Below are 20,011 nucleotides of genomic sequence, written 5' to 3'. Positions count from 1 at the left end.
TTTTCCATGGTAGAGACCCAGGACTCCTCCAAAGTTCTGTCGTCTTCTTTGGGAATCAGTCCTTGAGGGAACGAAGCAGCAGTCAGCATCTTGCCTTGCCTTCCCGTGCTGTCAAAAGCAGGTCTCTGGCAAAGCTGCTACCTGGGACAGAGTGGGGAAGAGACGCATCACTTCTCACGAGGCATCACCTAGAAATGGGCTGTCCCCTTCTGCATCAGGACCACTCACTGACTCGATCCCTACTGCCAAAGGCAAGGCTGGCCTTAAGAGAGGTCAAAAGAACTGCTGCCTGCCCCTCTGCCTACCTCGTGGCTCTTCACCAGTCTCTCAAGAGGTTATTAAGATTCTTCTTTCATTTATCTGAATGCAATAGTCTGTATCACTTTGAACTGCCACATAACAAAGAACATCCTCTTACCAGATCCAGCGGGCTGTCTGCTCTGACTAACTGCCTTCCTCTGTAACTCTTCTCCTCCTCCCATGGACAAAGGGGAAATGAATTATGGTGGTACCAGACATCTCAGCTGCACGTTGTTTCCATTGCAGCAGTGTTTAAACCAGGTGTTGTTTCTTCTGTGAACTTCAGAAGTCAAAATTTTCATCCTCTTTCCTGTAACCTGGCACTCTTAACAGTCATTTTGTAACCAAAACAGACAGAGATTCTGGTGTCATTCATGAGAAAAATAACACAAGTTACCCAATGTGTATTTTACTGCTTGGGCAAGCAGGCAAAACCCGAGGTTAGAGTGGTTCTAAAAAAAAAAGAATAAAAAAAGAAAAAGAAAACAAAAATAGTGCAGGGCAGGGAGCAGAGATAACTGATTCACACGCACTCAGAGTTGCTCCTGTGCTACCAGCCCAGGCTGTGACCATTAAAACAGGTTTTAAGTGTCCTCAAAGGAACTTTGCTCTGTAACGTGCCAGATCCAAAGTGCAAGAGCCATGACTTTGTACCAGGGAACAGGATAGTGTCAAAGCCTCCACAGTTCAGCAAGAGAGTGACTGCTGACGAGGAGAGGAAATGGCAAGTGCTTTCAAAGGCTGCTTCTGTAAGTCACTGCATCGAACAGCAACAGCTGTGCCTTGCACTCTGCTGCACAAAGGCAGGGTTACAGAGGAGAGGGCCCCAGAGGAAATGCTACATTCTCCTCCATTCTAAGCCTGTATCCCTCCTGTACACAGGAAGGAAAAAAAACACCACCCCACAAGTAACCAACCCAAGCCCCACTCCTTCCTCCTCCTGTTTGAGAGACAGGCACCAGAATTTCAGGAAAAAAAAGAAAATAAAGCAGTTATCTGAAAGCAGCATGGAGTTGTTCTTCCTTTCCCCTTGGCAGTCTCAAAGGACAAGAACATAGGATAGGAAGATGCCTGCAGTCAGTCAATGATTTTTATTGAGACAAGATCTGTGTAAAGAGCACTTGGCAAACCTCCATCACAGCCACACCACCAGTCCTTCCAGACGTGGCTGCATCTCACAGAGCTGCTATTCTCCTGGGGTGACTGGAGTGTCCAAATCTGAGGGGGACAAAAAGAAAACATTGATTTAGGGAAAATGGTGGCACTGAAACCACCTGAAAGCACTTAAAATCTGTGGCCTTCATGTCCCACCTGGGCTCCCTCCCACTGGCACAGGCAGCTCCACAGCCAGCACTGTTAGGAAAAGCAGCACTGGAGAGGGCAAAGCCAGCAAGCAGCAGTGGCCTTTTCAAGGCCAGGCCAAGGGCTCAGAACTACACTCAAGCTCCTTGCACTGATCTTTGTTGCTTCCCTTTCCCTTCTGCCTTCCTTGAGGCCCAGCGTGTCACCGCTGCTGCAGGAGGGAGCACGCTCTAGACCCGCCTGCACGAGGGCTGTGGTCTGGCTGAGTGAAGGCAGCCTGGAGAAGGTCTGCAGCGTGGTGGAAAATCCACATTTCATGGACACTGGATTAATCAGAGGCAGATTAATCCCTGCAGTTTTAAATACCTGCTATCCCTAGCAGGGATGTCAAACTTCCATGACATCCACGTGCTATCTTCTGCAAATTTGCCCCCCTGCCTTTTTCTTTAAGCTAAAAAACTTAAATAATTTAGATCAGAAGCTGTTAAATTCAGAGAGCCACCATATAAGCAAAAGGATGATCTGCTCTCTGTCCTCCAGTCTGTACAATCCTCTCGTAAATACCAAGGGAGAAGTGAGTGAACAGAGAGAGATCTGTGGGCGTCGAGATACCACAGAAGATTTGGTCTTTATACATGGTCAGGGACAACACAAGAATTTAAAGTATCATTCACTTGAGACCTCAAAGTCATTGTCAACACAACTTCTCTTTTACTACCCTGCAAGTCAGAGGAGGAAATCTACCAGGGAAAAAAAAAAAATACACAATTTTTCCACAGCAACTGCTGTAAACACCTCTCCAGTCCGGGGCATTCACACGACGTGGGTGTCACAGCCACAGGTCAGACGGCACGTAGAGGAGGATGGTGGGTGTTGGTGCTCCCTTCAGTGTTAGATCTGACTCCCACACGCAGGATGCCATTCCCTGCACTCACCTACCTGCTTCGTCATATTCCACTGATTTTAGAAAGAGTCCAGCTGGCGGAGCCATGGCATTGGGTGGAAAAGCCCGTGGATCTTTTATCTCCAGTAACTCCTTTATATGATGAGGTGCTAACCTGCCCTGGCCAACTGCAACTAGAGCCCCAACCATTCTTCGGACCTGGAAAAACAGAGAACAAAGCTTAGGAGCTGCCCTTGTAAAATGTAGAGATTAGGAAGTTCTGTCCAGAGTCCTGCACTTGGGCTATTGGCAGTATTGTGCTGTTTAACAGCCCACAGTTACTACTGATGGCAAAGCAAGCTAGAAACCTAATCAGAGTTTTCCTGTCACTCAGGAAAGAATGATACCACCATGATTTCTTAACGTGAGCCTGCTCCTGAATCATTATTATTAAACCCACAGTTCCCAGAAAGCCTGATTTCTGGTGTTCCTCTGCTGTTCCTAGTACTAGCAGTTGTTCCCAGTGCCATGCGCTTTGCTCCTAGCCCAGCTGGGTGTTAAGAAAGCAGCAAGCATTTCCCCACATAAAGAACATTTTGACCCTTGTTTTAGGTGCCACTGAAGTATCCCAAGTCACAGCCCAGACTCATCCATCACGGTTCAAGCCTTGGAGCAAGGCTGGCTCCCATCACATGTGGGAAGAGAGCTGAGCAGAGGATGGTTTCTGTTTCAGAAACAACAGCAGCACCCACACAGCCGTCTGTGGCAGGAAGCTCACACGCTTGCTGGGAGAGCTGAGCTCACAGGTTCTTAAGCAACACTCTTTGCAGGTGGGGGACTATGTAGGGGCTTGCTTCCCTCTCAGAAAGCCAAAAAAGTAGGAGGAAAAAAAACCCCAAGTAGGACAGCCCACCAGACAACATGCCAATGCCACCTGCACACCAAACACGAGCTCCCTGTGACTAGCTATGACATCCCTGCGTGGTGGCTACATATCTCTCCACCCGTTTCATGAGCTGCAGGCATCCTTCTGAAGGTAGAGTACTGACCACTCATCTTCCTGGTACTTCTTATGTCAAGGCAGCCTCATGAAGCTGCTGTTGAGGAATAACTGACAGGTAAGAGGCCCTCAACTTGTGCCAGAAGTACCCTCAGCAAGGCACTCCTAGAGACACTTTCATCCAGAAACTAGCATGTAAGTGATTACCTGCTTCTCACGGGCATCAAGAAAGCTTGTGCAAGAAACATCTGGGCATGGCCCAGGGAAACATCTGTTTCCCTGGGGAAACAAAGGACAAAAAGAGAGAAGGGCCATCCTTTTCAGGCTGTATTGAAGCGTTGGTTCAAGTTTCTGACCCACTAACATTTACAAAAGAATAAACCAAACTCCACTAAGCAACCTGATCATGTTTATCACCATTAACAAGAAAGGTCCAACGAGCCAAGATCTATTTATTCAAAGGCAAGCACTGTCTCTCCCTGTGTGCTCTGATCTTAAACTGCACCGTGGAGTGCCAAGAGCCTGCCTTTAAGCAGATGGCACAGAGAAGCAGCACAGATCCTCGATGTATGTTATTTTATCCACCCCTCACTAGAGGTCATTGTGTGCTGCGACTTCAGCTTTGACGTCTCCACACGTGGAGTTGGCTAGATGCAGACTAATGGTCTGCACCTGAACTAGCCATGGGCTTGGTGCCTCCCCCCTTCTGCATGCTATTCAGCAAAAATATATACATAGTTTCTGGGGCTGTTTAACCCTTTTCTCTAATAAAAACATCCAGATGTCAATACTTACAGCAGCTGTATGAGGTAAGATCAGAGGTCCATCTAGTCCAGCCTCCTCTTTATGGCGGAGGGCAGAAGCAGATGCTCAGGTAGACGAGTGCAAGTTCAGCCTGTTCCTGCTTCACTCCAGCCCGCCAGCTCGCTGTAAGGCGGCTGCTGGAGCACGGCTCAGAGGGCAGCAGGCTGAGCTGAGCATTAGGGGGAACTGTTCTCTCTGCACAATGTCACGGAGCAGCATTTCCGTTCTAAGGCACTAAATGGGTTACCAGCATTTTCTCCTTGTCACAAGAGCATCTGATGAAGCAAATCCCTGCTGTATATCAAACCCTTCTAAGCGTGTTGTTGTTCTTCCCTTGCTCATATCCAGACACCCACTGTCAGAGAGCTTATAGAGCATTACTTGGCACAGGATAAAAACAAATTTGGTTTGTCAAAACAGAATAAAAAATAGCTGCTTGCTTGCTGTTCCCACAAAACACCCCCTCTCTCCTCAAAAAAACAAGCCCTCTCTTGCCTATTCTGTGTCTCCAGAGTGTGACCATGGCCAGGATAGGCAGACTGAGAAGAGCCAACTCTTTCCTAACGAGGTGATCCATTAAGTTGTGGAGAGAGCTGTCTCCCCTGAGGACAGCAGCAAAAACCCCACTGGAGTTATTTCAAAGAAAACCCAGTGGAGACTAGACAGCACGGCAGAGCGAAAGATCCTGCAGTCAGGCCTGCATAGCTGAACCAGGTCTTCCCGTCTCTCCTTTGTGCAACACTGAGAATTACTTCGTGCTCCAAAGCCAGAAAGTAAAATTCCAAGGCAGTCTTTGCTGGGCCCAGTGCCATTCAGCAGAGCAAGAACATATGTCTGTTGGTTTTTACCACTCAGACTGCAAGGACAAAGATTGCAGGAAACAAAACTTTCCATCCTCCCACACGGTTCTGTGACTTCAGACATTCATTTTAGACACAAACTTAAGAGATCCTGGTTCTATTAGATCAAACAAAGAATACAGAACCTCACCTCTCTGATGCTAGGGCCCTGCGTGTGTCACAACATTGCTTAACTGATCAATAGTTACAGTGATAGTGACGTTTTGGTTCTTGGAAGCAAAGCGTGTGCTGAATGCAGCACTGAACAGTACCTGTCTGTAAACAAATGATCTGCTCCTGAACCTCAGCTCCCAAAACTCCAGTCCCCTAAAGAAAAGGGAAAAAAAGAGCATTTAAAATCACATTTCAAATGGCTCTTCTACCCACGAGAGAAGTATAAATCACAGGTGAATGCAAGTAGACTGAATAAGAAGCTGCACAGCTCCCGATTAACCTGAAGCAGCACCATGAGCTGTCAAACACCAGACTACTCATTTGCTACTCAGGTGCAGACATTTTGCAGGGTGAAACAATTCCTGCCTGTTTTGTATGTACCTAGTTTTACGGGTTGATCTTCCTGCTGCCTTACACCTAAGTATGTAACCATTCAAGTAAAAGGGAAAGGGCAACATAAAACAAGGTGCAACTCAGCAGCCTGCTAAGGTACTACTGATTTGAGGAACAGAGTCTGATGCCTCCTGGAGAAAGGAAGAAACAACCAAGCATAGCAAAGCAACTCTACCATTTCATTTGGAGCTGGCTTGAGAGAGTCACACCGTCCTTACAGGCTTTGCAGAACGGATTTCAACACTCAGCAATGCCTACTGCGACATCCACGTGCCACTGGAAAGGCCAGGAGAAGCAAGTCAGGACACAGACATGCCTGAGGACTCCAGCTGCAGCATCAGAACACAGGCAATGGCAGACAAGGAAGCACTCCAGGCTAAGAGTGAGCAGAGCAGGAAACAGCAGATGAATATTTGGGGATGGATGGATGGATGCTGCTATGCAGAAAGACATCCTTTCCCCTCACCAAATCTGTCTGTTCATATAGATACCATTTTTCAGAAAGTTTTATGGCAGTAACCAACATTCCTTATAAGAACTTCACTGAGGCCAACTATTCCAACACTCCACTGACACTTCATCCTCTACTAAATCTTTACAAGTTGCTTTCTACATATTTTTATATTTTTCCTGATGTCCCAGCACCAGCTCTAACACTAAAACCTGTTCCCAGGAACAGTCCTGCAGGGAAGAACCTGTATGCACATTTCCTTCCTACAAATAAAAGAAATCTGATACACACATTAGATGTATATAAACACATACACACACACATGTGTATCATACATCAGATATGCCAACAGAGCATAAAAATGAGTAGGTTTTCACTTCAGGACCTGCATCCCCAAACTTCCATGCTACCAAGCAATCCTAGAAGTCACTTTGATGAAAGTAACAATAAAATAACAATAAAATATAAACTCACTAGCAGTTTATAAGGGCTCCTTATATCCCATAGCATTCCTACAGCAAGAAGAGACAAAGCTTACCTTGCATAATCCAGAAGAGCAGATATTTCCATGCAAACCCTCTCCTCCCCTCCAGTGCAGTGAGCCCAGTAACCAGGTATCAAAGGGTTATGGAGATTTGAATCAGCTGTGAGAAAAGCCCAGCTGCAACACACGTCTGGAGGGTTCAGACGGACAGGCTGGGTTTGCTGGAAACATCTGAGCATCAAGGAAGGGGCTGCCCATTCCCTGGGAGAGGACACAGCTCTTGTAGCCACAGGACAAAGGTGAAGCAGGGACAACAGTATTCACAGGCCCATCTGGGGCACTGGGGCAGGGCTAGCAGGAAGAAACTGTGAAATAGTCCTTGTAGGGAGCAGCCACAAGCTGTTTTCTCACAGGATTTACAGATAAATTATTGCTTTTAGCCCTCTCTGTCGTGTATGTTGGCACATGCAAAGGCAGCTCCTGCCCCCAGATTCCTCTTTATGTCAGGAAATGACAACGTTTCTGTCACTTAAGTATGGTCTGCTCTCACCCTGGCTCAATGAGCGTGGCATACAGGCACGTGCACTGCTACACACACGTGCAAACACCCAGCACATCGAGCTCATAATTCAGCTCAGCTCTTTAGCAAAGCACGAGAGACAGTTTTTTCAAACAGAGACAAATCCCCCTCTCATCAAATTGCATGAACCATCTTTAGCCAGGATTCTCCTGTCTTGGTTGTCTTCACAAGATATATTAAGCTGCAAAAGATGGGTCAAGATACTTAGGAAAAGTATCTTGTAGGCTTTGAAAAGAGAACAAGATATTTTTCTTTAAGAGGGAAACTTTTTCTTGTCAATCTCACAGATAATGTTGCTTACCAGCAAAAAAATCCAGCTGTCTTTTTCCACTTGGCAGCAGAAGCCAGCACCTTGCAATGCATAATACATATTCAGCTAGAAAACAGGTGACAGAGTGATCACTCCCCAGGAATAAGTGATGGGGCCAAGTCTCTGAACACATCCTTGGCGTTCAAAAGCATTTTGTATGGATGGGACACTAACTCCACTTCCACTGTTGCTGAGCAACTGAGTCTGATGGAAGGAATCATTTGAACAGTTAGCCTTTTACACAGACAAGTGGTCAATTCACAAGGTTGGTTTAAGTTCAGAAAAGAAGGAAAGAATGAGAAAGAAAAGCTGCACCAACGCTGAGCAGGAATCAGACAAAATGGGAGGAACTGGGAGGAACTAACAAACCAGGGTTCCTCTGAGCATACAGATCTCTCTCTGTTTTCACAGCTCCCTCTCAGGTTTTGTCTTACCCTGCTGCTGGCAAAATACACTGTTTCAAGACACAGGGAAAGAAACAGTGGTCTGTTCCCAAACTGCAGTGAGGCTCTGAAGCTGGAGTGTGGCACTTAGTGTCACAGATAGCTCAGCAGGCATTCAAATCTAATGGAGGGTCGTTGGGGAAAACAACAAAAGGGTTTTCTCCTAATCAGAAAGCAGGAAAATGTTGTTTGGAGACAGACAACAGCAAGGTTTGCTTTCAGGCTGAAACACAACAGCCACGTATCCGTGAAAGAAGCCACTGTGAAAGCAAAAGCCATGTTCAGTTGATTAATACCCGTGATCATTCTGGGAAAAAACTTCCGTTTCTGCTGGAGAGAGGGTACACCCAACCACTTAATTTCAATACTTGCAAGACCTGGTCCTGAAAGAACCTGACACTCAATCTTTTTTTTTTATATAATGACTGAGGAATATTGGACTTTCCTTCATCAACATCCCCTGGGAAGACAGTAGGAGTTACTGCTGTGACCTGAGCAGATCTGCATAGCTACGGCTGTGACCTAGCTGTTGGGTGGGGTTTTTTCCCTTCTATTTGCAGCCTTTAGGCAAAGCTAGGACAGCAGCGGAGGGGAAAAAAGGGAGTCCCATCCCCTGGCAAAGCTGGTCTTTAGCAACCAAAATGAGTGTAAATGCTGGAAGCACCTCACAGGAATTGCTCTGTGCCAGATTCCATACACCATTTTATAACATCCTGCCTTTTAACGCACAAACAACTGGACCAGTTTCCTTGCCCTCATTCCTGCTCATCTTTCTCCCTGAGGACATTGGGGAGAAGAGGGAAAGAAATGCCCTTTCCAAGCTGTCACTAGGCAGAACCCTGCTGACTCCATCACAAGACCGTGAAGGCAATGCACAGCAAACAGAAGGTCAGCCCTCAAAGCAGTGCTGGGAGGCAGCTTTTCAGACAAAGCAAGCACCAGCAGAGGAGAGCAGCTCCTCAGCTGAGTATCTAGGCTCTCACCTGTGCTCGTAGTGGTGGGACAGGAAACCAGAAGAGGGTCGGATGTCTGCCTGGAGGATGGTTCTGACTGGAGACTGGAAAGGTGTTTCGGAGTTAAGCGAGCGAAAGGTGCTGAAGTCGTGGGTTCCCACGAGGAACTGTGCTGCATCCTGCATGGCAGGCACATTCAGGTAGCTGAAATTAAACATGCAGAGCAAAAGGAAAGGAGCATCAGGCAGGACCAAGTATGTTAGGTGGGTCAAAGGCCAATTAATTGAGGAGAGGCTTAAACCTGGCACGCAGATTTAACATTGCAGCATTGTGGAAACACATTTTGCAAGATGGAGTTTCTCTTGTAACGGCCCAAACCACAAACCAAGATGCCAAGTGACCTGAAATCTGAAGGTATTCAAAACCCCAGGCTAGATGAGGGGTTGGCAGGCACAGGCTTTTACACAAACATTTATCCTGCTGTGCTTCTTGTAACAGTTCAATTCAAATAATTCTACTCAAATTGCTGGCTAGAGCATAGGGCAAGAAAACCAAATTCCTTTGCAGTATCTGGATCTTATAAACTGAAAAAGATGTTGCCAGGTAAGAAAACATCAAAGACTGATGGTTTTCCAAACCTTAGATTTGCAACAGCCAGAAGATTAAATTAGGAAGTAACAGAAATGGAACGAGTGGGCAAACTGTCAACGATGAAGCCAGTGTAAACCTAAGGTGGAGATGCAGAAGAAAGGGCCAAGGGTAAAGCTCAGAATGTCAAGTGTCACTCAGATTTCTTCATTTGAACTATCTAGGTCTGTTCAAAATAGTCTCAAGGAAAGGAATTTAGACAGATTTACTCATATATTTGCTGAACAGATGCTTAGTTTTATCCCATTTGTGTAAACTTCTCCTAAGAAAAACCTGAGCAAGTGTGCATGACCTACAGCTTAAGTTTTTCAGATCTTAACCGAAGTCAAAATGTTTCTGAAGAAAACTAAGGAAAAAAATCAAGACAAGATTTTTCAACATCATTAGATGTTTTCACTGCATTCAAGAAAAATGAGTAGCTCTTACAGAATCCTGGTCACACCAAGAAGCGCTGATGACACCTAGTTGGCAATTCAGACGCCTACAGAGGTTTAATGTGTATTATGTGTTTTACACAGCAGATGTGCTCAGTAGTGCACACACCAGGAGCTTCTCTCCACTACTGGCAGTGCAAATATCCTGCCTTTTAGTGAGACACCTCCCATTCAGAATTTCTAATATGCTCACCCTACCCTTTATGTGGTATTGCCATTTGAGAAAATTAACTGCAGTGTCTGGACTAAATTAAAGGCTATTTCATAAAGCCTGAGATTAAGGCACATTGTGCACATAACATTTAATTTTGCAATTTCATGTTTATTTTTCTCTTCCACAGCCCACAGAAAAGAAAGTCAGCAATTTAATGTTAGGACAATGTCATCTTCATTCCTCTGCTAGGACAGTTGAGATTACTCTTTTTGCCATTACCCACAATTGTTATTCCAATAGTGGTGATGAAATTACCATAACTGGCTACAAACCTGTTTTTCTACAATGTTGTGGAAAACTCCAGTTTTCTCGAACGTATGTTTATCTCAGTAGAATGTAAACTAAAGGACAATAACAAATTATCTTCTGGGGTTTGTTTGTTTTTATTCCTCACCCACTGTTTGTCATGTCCCAAGTTTGTTTTTTCTAATGGCACTGTATTTGTTTTTCTTCCCTTGCACATACAAGCACTGATTTGTTATGACTCAGTGGTTACTCCAAGAATACAAGTGAATACTGAGCTAGATGCACTGGTTTGTTATGGTAGGGTTGCTCAGAGTCTTTGGCTCTCACTAGTCAAACATACAAGCAAGCAGACAGGGAATGAGAGAGCAGATTTACATGCAGTCGCTACCAGCAATAGGACTAGGAAAAAAAATACCCAACAGAATTCTCAGCCTTCATTCCTGCCTGCCTGTATGGCCACACCTAAAACTCTGAGATCTGCCATGCAATGCATTTCTGCCTGTCTGCATCACGTCACAGCACTGCTCCTCCAGCCAGCTGTCCAAAAGGGTTTGCTGTACGAATTGGCAAGGTCACATGAGGAAATGCTCATCACATCCATAGGGAGGGACACAATGCTGCTGATGGACTCTGCCTGGAGTCACTGAGTATTTCAGCAGCGCTAAGCACATCAATTACAAGTACAACTGACAGTACAGTGAAGAAGAGCTGTACATCTCAGGTTTCTGAGATCATAACTCAGGGCAGTTGCACTGACTTCAACAGGAAAATCTTGTCAATACCAACAGAGAATCTGGTCTCACATGTGGACAATACTCCCTCCCCGCTTTCCCCAAAAGCTAAGCCTTTCCAGAGCGTTGATGAGGCAGCTCCCCAGGGAGGTGTAATGGAACACACTTACCCTCCCCCAGGAGCCCAGCAGAGATCCTTTTCGAACACCGGTATTTGAGAATAATGAGCGCAGCCCATCACCAGCCGATAGATGTAGGTTCTGGACAGCGCAGAGAAGCGTGCGTGGAAGCTGTCGGTCACTCGATAGGCATTCAAAATGCTGTTAGGACAGAAGAGAATGATTGAGATGGAGAGAAACATCATGCACTAATTCAAAAGCTTGTGCCTGGTCACCACACAGGTGGAAACTGAAACATGCAATGGATTCTCTGAAAAACTGAACTTACAATTAATTAAATATCATTCCCTCCTGACAGCGAGCGACCAAGGGTTTGCACCTCTATGCTGCCACAGGCACCTGTCAACTAGAAGGTGGGAGAAGAGCCTTGGCATCACCCCTGTCATCAAATACACAGTGAAGCTGACTCTGGGTCATCTATCAACAAGTTTTGGGGAAGCTCACACCATCGCAAGAGGCTAAGATCGATCAGTCCTTCAGTTGAGAAATGACAACTGATAGTATGTGTTCTTTGTTGCACAGTAAAACTGAACACCTCACCCAGCCCATCAAATTGTATCGCATCTGGCTGAGGGCACCTTCTGCTTTCGCAGCACCGTGGTCCCAAACACAAGTGGGAAGGACTCCCCCAACCACAGATACCTCTGTGCTCACTCTCAAAGGCGGCTATGCAGCTCACTGCAGCAGATGGAGACAGCTGAAACTAGGTCACTTCCCTCCCGCCTCCCCCACTACCTCCAAGACAAACAGGACTTTGCTGCAGCAATGAAAAGAAAGGTGCATCCCACCATCGCCTCGATTGAGTCTACTTGAGAACAGCAGAACGCTGCATGCAGGACACCTCCTGGGAGCCCTCGCATTTCACGTGTGCAGAACACCCACAAAGGGTTTGACTTCCAGGGTGTATAGATTCTGACCTAGTTTCCAGTCTGAGCAAAAATAACAACCAAAACCCCACAAAAGTCAAATTCTATTTCAGAATCTTTTTTTTTTTTAATTGACACAGCAGTCTGAGAAGAAATAATCTCCAGTCCCACACAAGATTTTGACTTGCCAACAACTCACCGGATTGGCTCAGGCTTCAGGTGGTAATTAAGACTGTAGATGAGCTGTTTCTCAGTGAAAGCTGGCTTCCCCGGTGCCCTCTGGATGTCAAGGTGAGCAGAGTTGCAGAGTGCATGGACGCCAGTATCTGTTCGGCTGGAGATGTGGAACTTGATGGGAACAACGGGTTTCAGGTTCTGCGCTGCCTTCTGAAAGCCAACACAAGATGGATTCATGAATAATGGACTCACTTTGAGGTATGTAGGTAAAAACATCCTCCTCCTTGCTAACCACATGTGTCGTTATTGTTCACACAGAGAAGTAATTGGGAGTTTTACCATCGGCTGCAAAGAAAGGGATGGAGAGGAGCCTGTTTGAGGGACTTCTCCTGGCACCTTCTCACCTTTTCTCCTGAAATCACCTCAAACAGAACATCCAAAATGCCGTGTGAGCTTCCTTACATGTATAAAACAAAGTAAAAAATATGCATCTACCTATCCTTTGCTTTATGTCGTTGGGTAAATGGGAAAGGGGACAGAGAATTACCCACTTAAACCCAGACACCACCCCTGCAATTCACTGCGAAGAGCTGGACTCTGATTGCTTCAGCACCTCTTAAAGAGCTGCAGAACCCAAGCCTTAAAGGGATGGAAACAGCACGCAGGGATGTCTGAATGACATCAGCCAAGATGCCTGAGGGAGCTCAGGCTGCATCCTTTGCTTCCAGTGCAGGCCAGAACAGCGTAAAATGCTGTGGCTTATTGCTGCAGGCAGAAGTTCTTGTCCATCCACAATGGGAGCAGGGCTACAGAGGGCACCATGCTTCCATCAGCTGTTGAGAGCAGAGGAGGAGCCAGGGGACCAGTTGAGTAGAGGCAGAGCACTGATGTAATGCATTTATTAGTCCCACTGAGAAATATAAACAGATCTAAGAATCAAGACACAGCTCTCATAAAACACACCAGTAGTTGAGGAGCTGACACTGAGCTATCCCGGCAGGTACAAATAACCACAGGACAAACACACGCCACCAGCAGTCACAAAAATGGCATTTCCTTATATTCGTTGCTTCCACACTTGCATTAATTAAGGACTTGGCTAATCCTCAAGAGTACTGTTCTCTTCAGGAGCGAGTTGCCTTAATAATCAGGTGATATCTCACTCACGCCAAGGCCGCTGCCATAGCAAGACTAAAGCAGAAAACAACAAACGTTATTTGCACCATCACAGAGTTCAAGCTTATTGGAGCCAAAGGGCCCTAAAATTACACTGCAGCTGAGATGGAATTTAAAAATTAGCTGGCAAACTCTATTGCAACAAGCTGAAACTTACTATTCTTAACGCAAGGGGAAGGACAGCCCTTGAGATCCGCTAGGTTCTGCATATGGATTTTGGCAAGGATTTGCTGGAGAACCCACCTGTGGCTAGGATTGTTGTTTTCCTCCCCACACCGCTGGCTTTTATCCCCACTCTGTTTCTGCCTTTCCATTCTGCCCACTAACAAAGGGCTGGAAAAACAACTGGGTGACTTACTACAGGTTCCTGCTGGGAAGGTAAATACAGCCCTGCTAAATGAGTCATTAATAAGGTGTCTTTTAATCAAGATGCGCACACAAAAGAGAGAGCAAAAGAGATGCTAACAGGGTTAATTAGATGCTATATACTTAAGGGTCTGTCTAGACTGGCCTAAGTTTAGCAAAGCCAGGGTGGGTTTTGGTAAGGGACAAACACCAGTAGGTCAGAAACCTTGGTATTGCAATAACTTACTAATACAATGTTAAAACCATAGTAGGTCTTACCTACAGTAAGATTTTAAAGTAGGTTGTGGAGCACTACAAAATACAACTTTATTTATGAGGACAGGCCCTTAGACAGAAAATCCAGTGTCATTTGTTACAGTGAATGAGTGAAACATATCTGAAAGACTGAAAAACAACCAAAAAAAAGCAGAAAACCAGATGAATGACTAGAAATTTCCTGCTCTTTCCCATCTCCACTCCTGAGTAGTGAACCAGTGGTCTTTATTAGATTTTAATTTGGTACCAAGAGTCAATAAAGTTTAAACTGCTGACTCACAAATGCCTTACAGATTCCTGCTATTTGAGCAGACGGGATTCTGGGCTCTCAGAAACATCCTGTCAAAATGCACAAGGAGGCAAGGAAAAATGTAACTGAGCTGCAGGGGAAGGCCTGGGAAACAGAACAAAAACGACCCCTGCCTTTTCCTCTTCCTAATCCTTCTATTTGGAGTTCACATGTGGTTACAATTAACAATGAAAATCTTTATTTATCACCCTTAAGCAGAGAGAAGCAGACAGAAATTAAACAGTTTTCTGCAGTAGACCTTGGCTTGTGCCTCAGCAAGCAGAAGCTGCATTTTAAGAGCGACATTTCTGCACAGATATGTTTGGGTTTTGCAGGCTCTCCTCTTCCTCCACCCTCTTCCCCCCCCCCCCCTCCTTTCTCATCAGGCAAAAACCAGCCAGTGGGATCATAATTGAGTGGGGGTAGAGGGAGAGAAAGAACAAGAGAGAACATGGAAAACATCCTCCTTTCTTGTTATGGGCTTGGAGAAGTTTGGATGACCCCTTCACCTATGCAAATGTCTCATATCTGTACCATCTAGATGTCCTTTGGGCCTATAGGCAGCTGATGGTTTCCTCCTCTGGTTCCCATATACTTTAATCTGTTAATATCACCCACACTGAATTTCAAAAATGATGCATTATTTACATTTAGTAATTGCTTGGATAACAACCAGTTTTTCCTGCCCTTTCAGAAAAAACAAGCCCCTAAAACAAGCAGGCCTTTCATCTGAGGAACTCAAAAGGCTTTACTGCTATTAATCCAGATCCCTGCCCTGTTTGGTATCATCTATGGATTCCTGTGGGGGAAACTGAGGCAGATCCCCCTTCTCCTTTCACAAGGAATAATATCTGGCCTTAGCCCAAGGCTGCTGGCCAAAGCAGAGCTTCGCGTGGGGAAGATTAGTTTTGGGCAGCATTTACCAGCACAATGGGAAACAGCACATTCAGGAGATGGTTCAAACCACACGGGAAAGGGAACTTAATTCTGTAGATCCCAGCAGGCTTCGCATATGGTGCCTGTTAGCACAAGCGACAGCTACTCACTTCAGCAAAAGGTGCGACACAGGAGATCTTCCTGTACAGTAGGGACATCTGTAAGAACTGAGACTAGAGCATGAAGTCCTGCATCTTCTAAGTTTCCACAAGGAACTGGAGAGAGCCAAGTCTCAAGCTTTCCCATCTGGGGAAGCAAGGTCTGGAATTCTGGTTTGGAACCATGACTAGCAAGCTGGGGTTCCAAATACTTCAAGACAAATATGTTGTTTCCAAGAGAGAAAGCAAGCATTGTCTGCAAAGCTCACCCCCCCTCGAAGATATATTAAAAGCTCCTTCAAATATGTGCATCTGTCCCTGAACTAAAACAAGTTTCTATTTCCTCCAGGCACTCTCAGGGCTCTGTTACATAGCAGTACTGAGGACTACAAAAGTTTCTGTGTCGAGTATGATACGGTGCTTTATAGTGACAAACTGTTATAGACAGGCCTTCTGCTCAGTCCCAGTCCAGCAATTGTACCTGATCACAACGATTGCTGCAGCACACACTCACAAACCAGTCCATTACACTTTTGAAACACAAGGTCTACACCTCACAGGTTGTTTGCTTGCCCCTAACTGCAAATAAGTGTCTGAATATATTTAGAATACAGTAGGGATCTCATTACAGATTTAATTTTGTCCTTCCCTTCAGTTGCCTTCCTGGCTTTGGAAAGTTGTGAAGTTCAAGGCTGCACAGAAACGGAGGAAGATGAATTCCTACAGGCCCCAGAAGTTTTCTATTAAAGTTGTTTTAAGACTTCCCATGTGGTTCTAATAGACACAGCCCTGCTCAGCAGTGCCCAGCATCAATACCACCACATGAAAGCAAAGCACATATCCCAGAACTGGCCTGCAAAGTGCTGATACTGTGAAAAGACAACACCAAATAAGTTTATCTTCTTCTTCTTTTCTCCTTTAATCGCCCATCCTACCCACTTGCCTGTTAAGACAAAGTGACTTGGATAATGCAAAACAACTGCTGGGCTCACCCAAAGTCCGGCGCCTGGGGCTGAGACACTGGATGGTTCAGAGGATTAGATAAATGAGATAGAAAGTCCTTTGGGGCTCTTTCAAGATCTACACAATATTTATACACTTTCTCCACAATGGTCTCAGGCAAGAAGCCATACAAATACACCCTGAGAACTCTTACTCAAACCATAATTCATCACACTTTCCTTCTGCAGACTGCTTAGCAAGAGCATGCAAGAACTATCACTCTCACTCAGTAAACCAACACGCAGCATGGAAATATCTTGGCCATGGTCAGAGTGGCTGAGTGGGACAGCAACCAAGCACGGCCTCTCAGAATCATAGTTCTGGACTCGGATGCCTCAATTTCAAGTCTCATTGAAGGCTTCGCATCTTTTTCAGGATCAGGATCTTAACGTCTCTGACTTCACCCTGACCTATTTCTTCCACCTGCGTACTGACATAATTTCTAAAGCACTTTGACACTCAATAAGACACTTGCATAGTGCTAAACACTATAATATTCAAAACAATCAATCTAAAATTAATATTTATCCTTGATAATATCTGTAGCTCAACAATGTGACCCTCGAAGTTTCATTTTAATGCCAACACGATTAGCAAGGACCTACCTCCAAATAATTCTGGACTCCAACCACTGACTGATCATTCGAAGTCTCCATAACCCCACTGCAGAGCAAAACAAATACAATAGTTATTGATATGTGTCAAGACCCAAGGGACTTGACAGAGTCCACCAACACATTCAGAAGTTAATGGGGGACAGTTATCAAACTGTCTACCATCGAGTGACCTGGGTCTTTTTAGAGAACTTGCAGGGACCAAATACTTTGATAAATGGATAGCAAAACAGATAATAGCAGTTATGTGCAAGAAAGGAGGCTGGAAATAAAAATCATCCTTCAACGTTACTCTCTGGACTAGCCCTACAGACAGCGGCTGACGTGTTGGGAAGACAAGGCAGAAAAATTACACTACAAAAGAGTTTGCAGATTAAACTATTTCAGGACCAGGAGCTGGTTGCCAGTTGCAGGTCCCTTTCTTGCAGGCCCTGTGGATGTCATAAAGGGACTAAAAGACTGTGAAAGACTGACTGTGATGAGCTTACTTCTCTACTGTAGAAGTCACAGCCATTCACAAAAGCTGCTGAAGTGCAGAGATACATCCTGAGGCTAAACCCAACCTACCTGTAACTACCTGGAGTAATTTAGGTCAGTACCCACAGTGACACAGACTGTGCACCGCAAAAGAACTGTGGATTTTGGCATATGATGGTATTGTTCTGTAAAATCCTCACGAAGATAGGCACAATGCCAAGGGCTGGAGCTGCACGAGTTCTCCCACACACTTTTATTTCAATGTAAAGAAGCACAGGTACACATGTGGGATGTTTAAGGCCTGAGGACACCCACCCTCGGCTATCCTCCTGCAGGACTTGCAGCCCAGGTATCTGAACCACTGAGAACTGCCCACACCACCGGGCTCCCAGCAAACCACCACCAGCAGGAAATACTGTAACCTGCCCATCCACCCCCAGCCTGAGATCACAACTTTGACCTCTCCTCTGTCCTTTGAGGTTTTCTCTTCGGCCATTTTATTCATTTCCTGCCCAAACCATCCCCTTCCTAACACAAGAGCAGAAAGCAGAGCCCAGCTCCCTGTCTGCTCTCACCTGCTCAGCAAGGGATTTATCCCTCACCAAAACCACTGCCCTCACCCATCCTTTTCCCAGCCGCCTCCTTGCAGCTCTCCCCTCGCCCCCCATGGCCGTACCCCCCAGGGCCGCTGCTGTACTTCCACCGCACGAGGCTGACGAGGCAGCCGAGGCACCTACCTATATTTAGTGCCAAAGTACTGAAAGAACACTAGGTATCGGGTTGGGGGAGACACCATCTTTGCTGCCTTACGGCGGAGGCCCTAGGGCCGGCGCGGCGGACACCCCTGCGCTCGGGGGCGGGGGGCGCCGAGGGCGACGGGGGCCGGGGCAGGCCGGCGGGGACCGGGGCAGGCCGGCGGGGGAGGCCGAGGAGGCCGGCGGGAGCCGGGGCAGGCCGGCGGGCCTCCCGCCCCTCGGCGCAGCGCAGGGCCGGGCCGGGCCGGGCCGCACCGCCCGCCCTCCCGGCCCGCTTCCCGCCGGCGGCCCGCCCCGCCCCGCCCCGCCCGCTTCCGCCGCGGCCGGGGCCTGCTGAGGCGGTGGCCGGGGCTGTGGTGACCGTGGCGGGGCGCAGTTCCGGGCCCGCCGGGGCCTCAGGGCCCGGGGCAGGCGGGCAGGCCTGGCAGCGGTTCAGCCGGGCGGCGGCGGCCCTGCGCGGGGCTGCGGCCCGGGCCCAGGCGGCTGTGCCGGGGTGGGGAGAGCAGTGCCGGGGCGCTGCGCCTCCATTCTCCTGTCCCTGGCCTGGGAGGTTTTCCTTTTGCCTGGAGGGAAACCGAGTGACTGACTGAAGGTGACCCGGCCAGCGATGGCGAGGGAGCAACCCCCTCTCGAATCCTGTGCTCTGTTTTCTCGGCTGATCTTCAGCTCTTACGTTTTACTGCAGGCAGCAGCTTCGCCTCACCATTTGCCATTAGAAACCACCCAAGCTGGACTCCTTGTTTGGTTTTTTTTTCCAATTTCTAATGGGAATGGAGCCCTCAGGCTATTCCTAGCACAGTTCTGGAGGCTTCTGTTGCTCCCCAAAGTCAGATAATCATGTCAAAAAATTAAGACTTGAAGTGCCAGAGCAGGAATGTAACTCCCACAGAAAAAATGGTTTATGGAGCCAGGAGTTTGCAGGGCAAGGCCCAGAGCATGGCAGTCAACTGTGGTGCATGGCCCTCCACACTCTCCTGCATTAGGGTTACTCATGAGTTTGGAACTGTTGACTCAAAGGCTCTGAGGTTCCCAACCTACAGTGAACCTAACCCAGCGTGAAACTGCTCCTGTCTCTGCCAACAGCCGTGGCAAAGTCCCTGCAAAAACCAGCGCAGGCATTTCAGGCAAGCCCACATTCATCTTTTTCAGCGTGCTTATGAAAAGGTGTGTGCAGGCTAGTGCTTGGTGAGGTTGAATAACCACTACAGGGGCAAAAATAGGCTAAGGTAATGATAATAAACAAAGGCTGCAGATGTTCTTCATGACTATGTTCTGTATTTTAAAATCTTCATTCGTCTTTCTAAAGTGAAGTACTGAACTGCTGTAGCTGTATGTACAATAGATAGCCTAAAACCAGCGTAAACAATCGCCCAACTCATCAGCAAAACAGGGAGAGCAACAGAAAAATCCCTGGCCCCTTCATACAAATCTGAGATCTGTTCTGAATGGAAAAATCCAACCAGCTTTCAACTCACACAATGGCAGCCAGACTCTATTATAATGAAACTGATGAATCTCAGCTTTAGAGAGGACAGTAATTTCTAATCCCTGAGCTTGTGCGTACACATGCAGATGGAAACATCCGAACGCTTTCATCTGTGCTGGAAGAACCAAAGAAAATAAAAATTGTGT

The 20,011-nt window shown here is 46.6% G+C and overlaps 1 protein-coding gene across 2 annotated transcripts; it reads right to left on the bottom strand.

Moving 5' to 3' along the window:
* Window positions 1-536: 536 nt before the first annotated feature.
* PUSL1 (pseudouridine synthase like 1) lies at window positions 537-18,542 on the bottom strand. Of its 2 annotated transcripts, XR_011049398.1 has the most exons (9): window positions 18,362-18,542; window positions 17,139-17,196; window positions 12,434-12,621; window positions 11,360-11,509; window positions 8,947-9,120; window positions 5,401-5,455; window positions 2,542-2,704; window positions 1,431-1,518; window positions 537-625 (listed from the first exon to the last, which is right to left on the bottom strand). XR_011049398.1 is itself a non-coding variant. In XM_068414503.1 (8 exons), exons 1-8 carry the CDS (start codon window positions 18,418-18,420, stop codon window positions 1,487-1,489), a joined length of 879 nt encoding a protein of 292 aa, XP_068270604.1. In that variant the 5' UTR covers window positions 18,421-18,542; the 3' UTR covers window positions 1,377-1,486. The 2 variants fall into 2 exon arrangements, 1 of the variants encoding a protein (XP_068270604.1); XM_068414503.1 differs by lacking the exon at window positions 537-625 and having other exon boundaries at window positions 1,377-1,518.
* Between the last annotated feature and the right edge of the window lie 1,469 nt (window positions 18,543-20,011).

Source organism: Nyctibius grandis, chromosome 17 (assembly GCF_013368605.1).
Source record: "Nyctibius grandis isolate bNycGra1 chromosome 17, bNycGra1.pri, whole genome shotgun sequence".
In the NCBI taxonomy this organism is placed as follows: Eukaryota; Metazoa; Chordata; class Aves; order Nyctibiiformes; family Nyctibiidae; genus Nyctibius; species Nyctibius grandis.
Note: the sequence above shows the minus strand (reverse complement) of the source record. Positions and strands in the feature narration are given on the sequence as shown.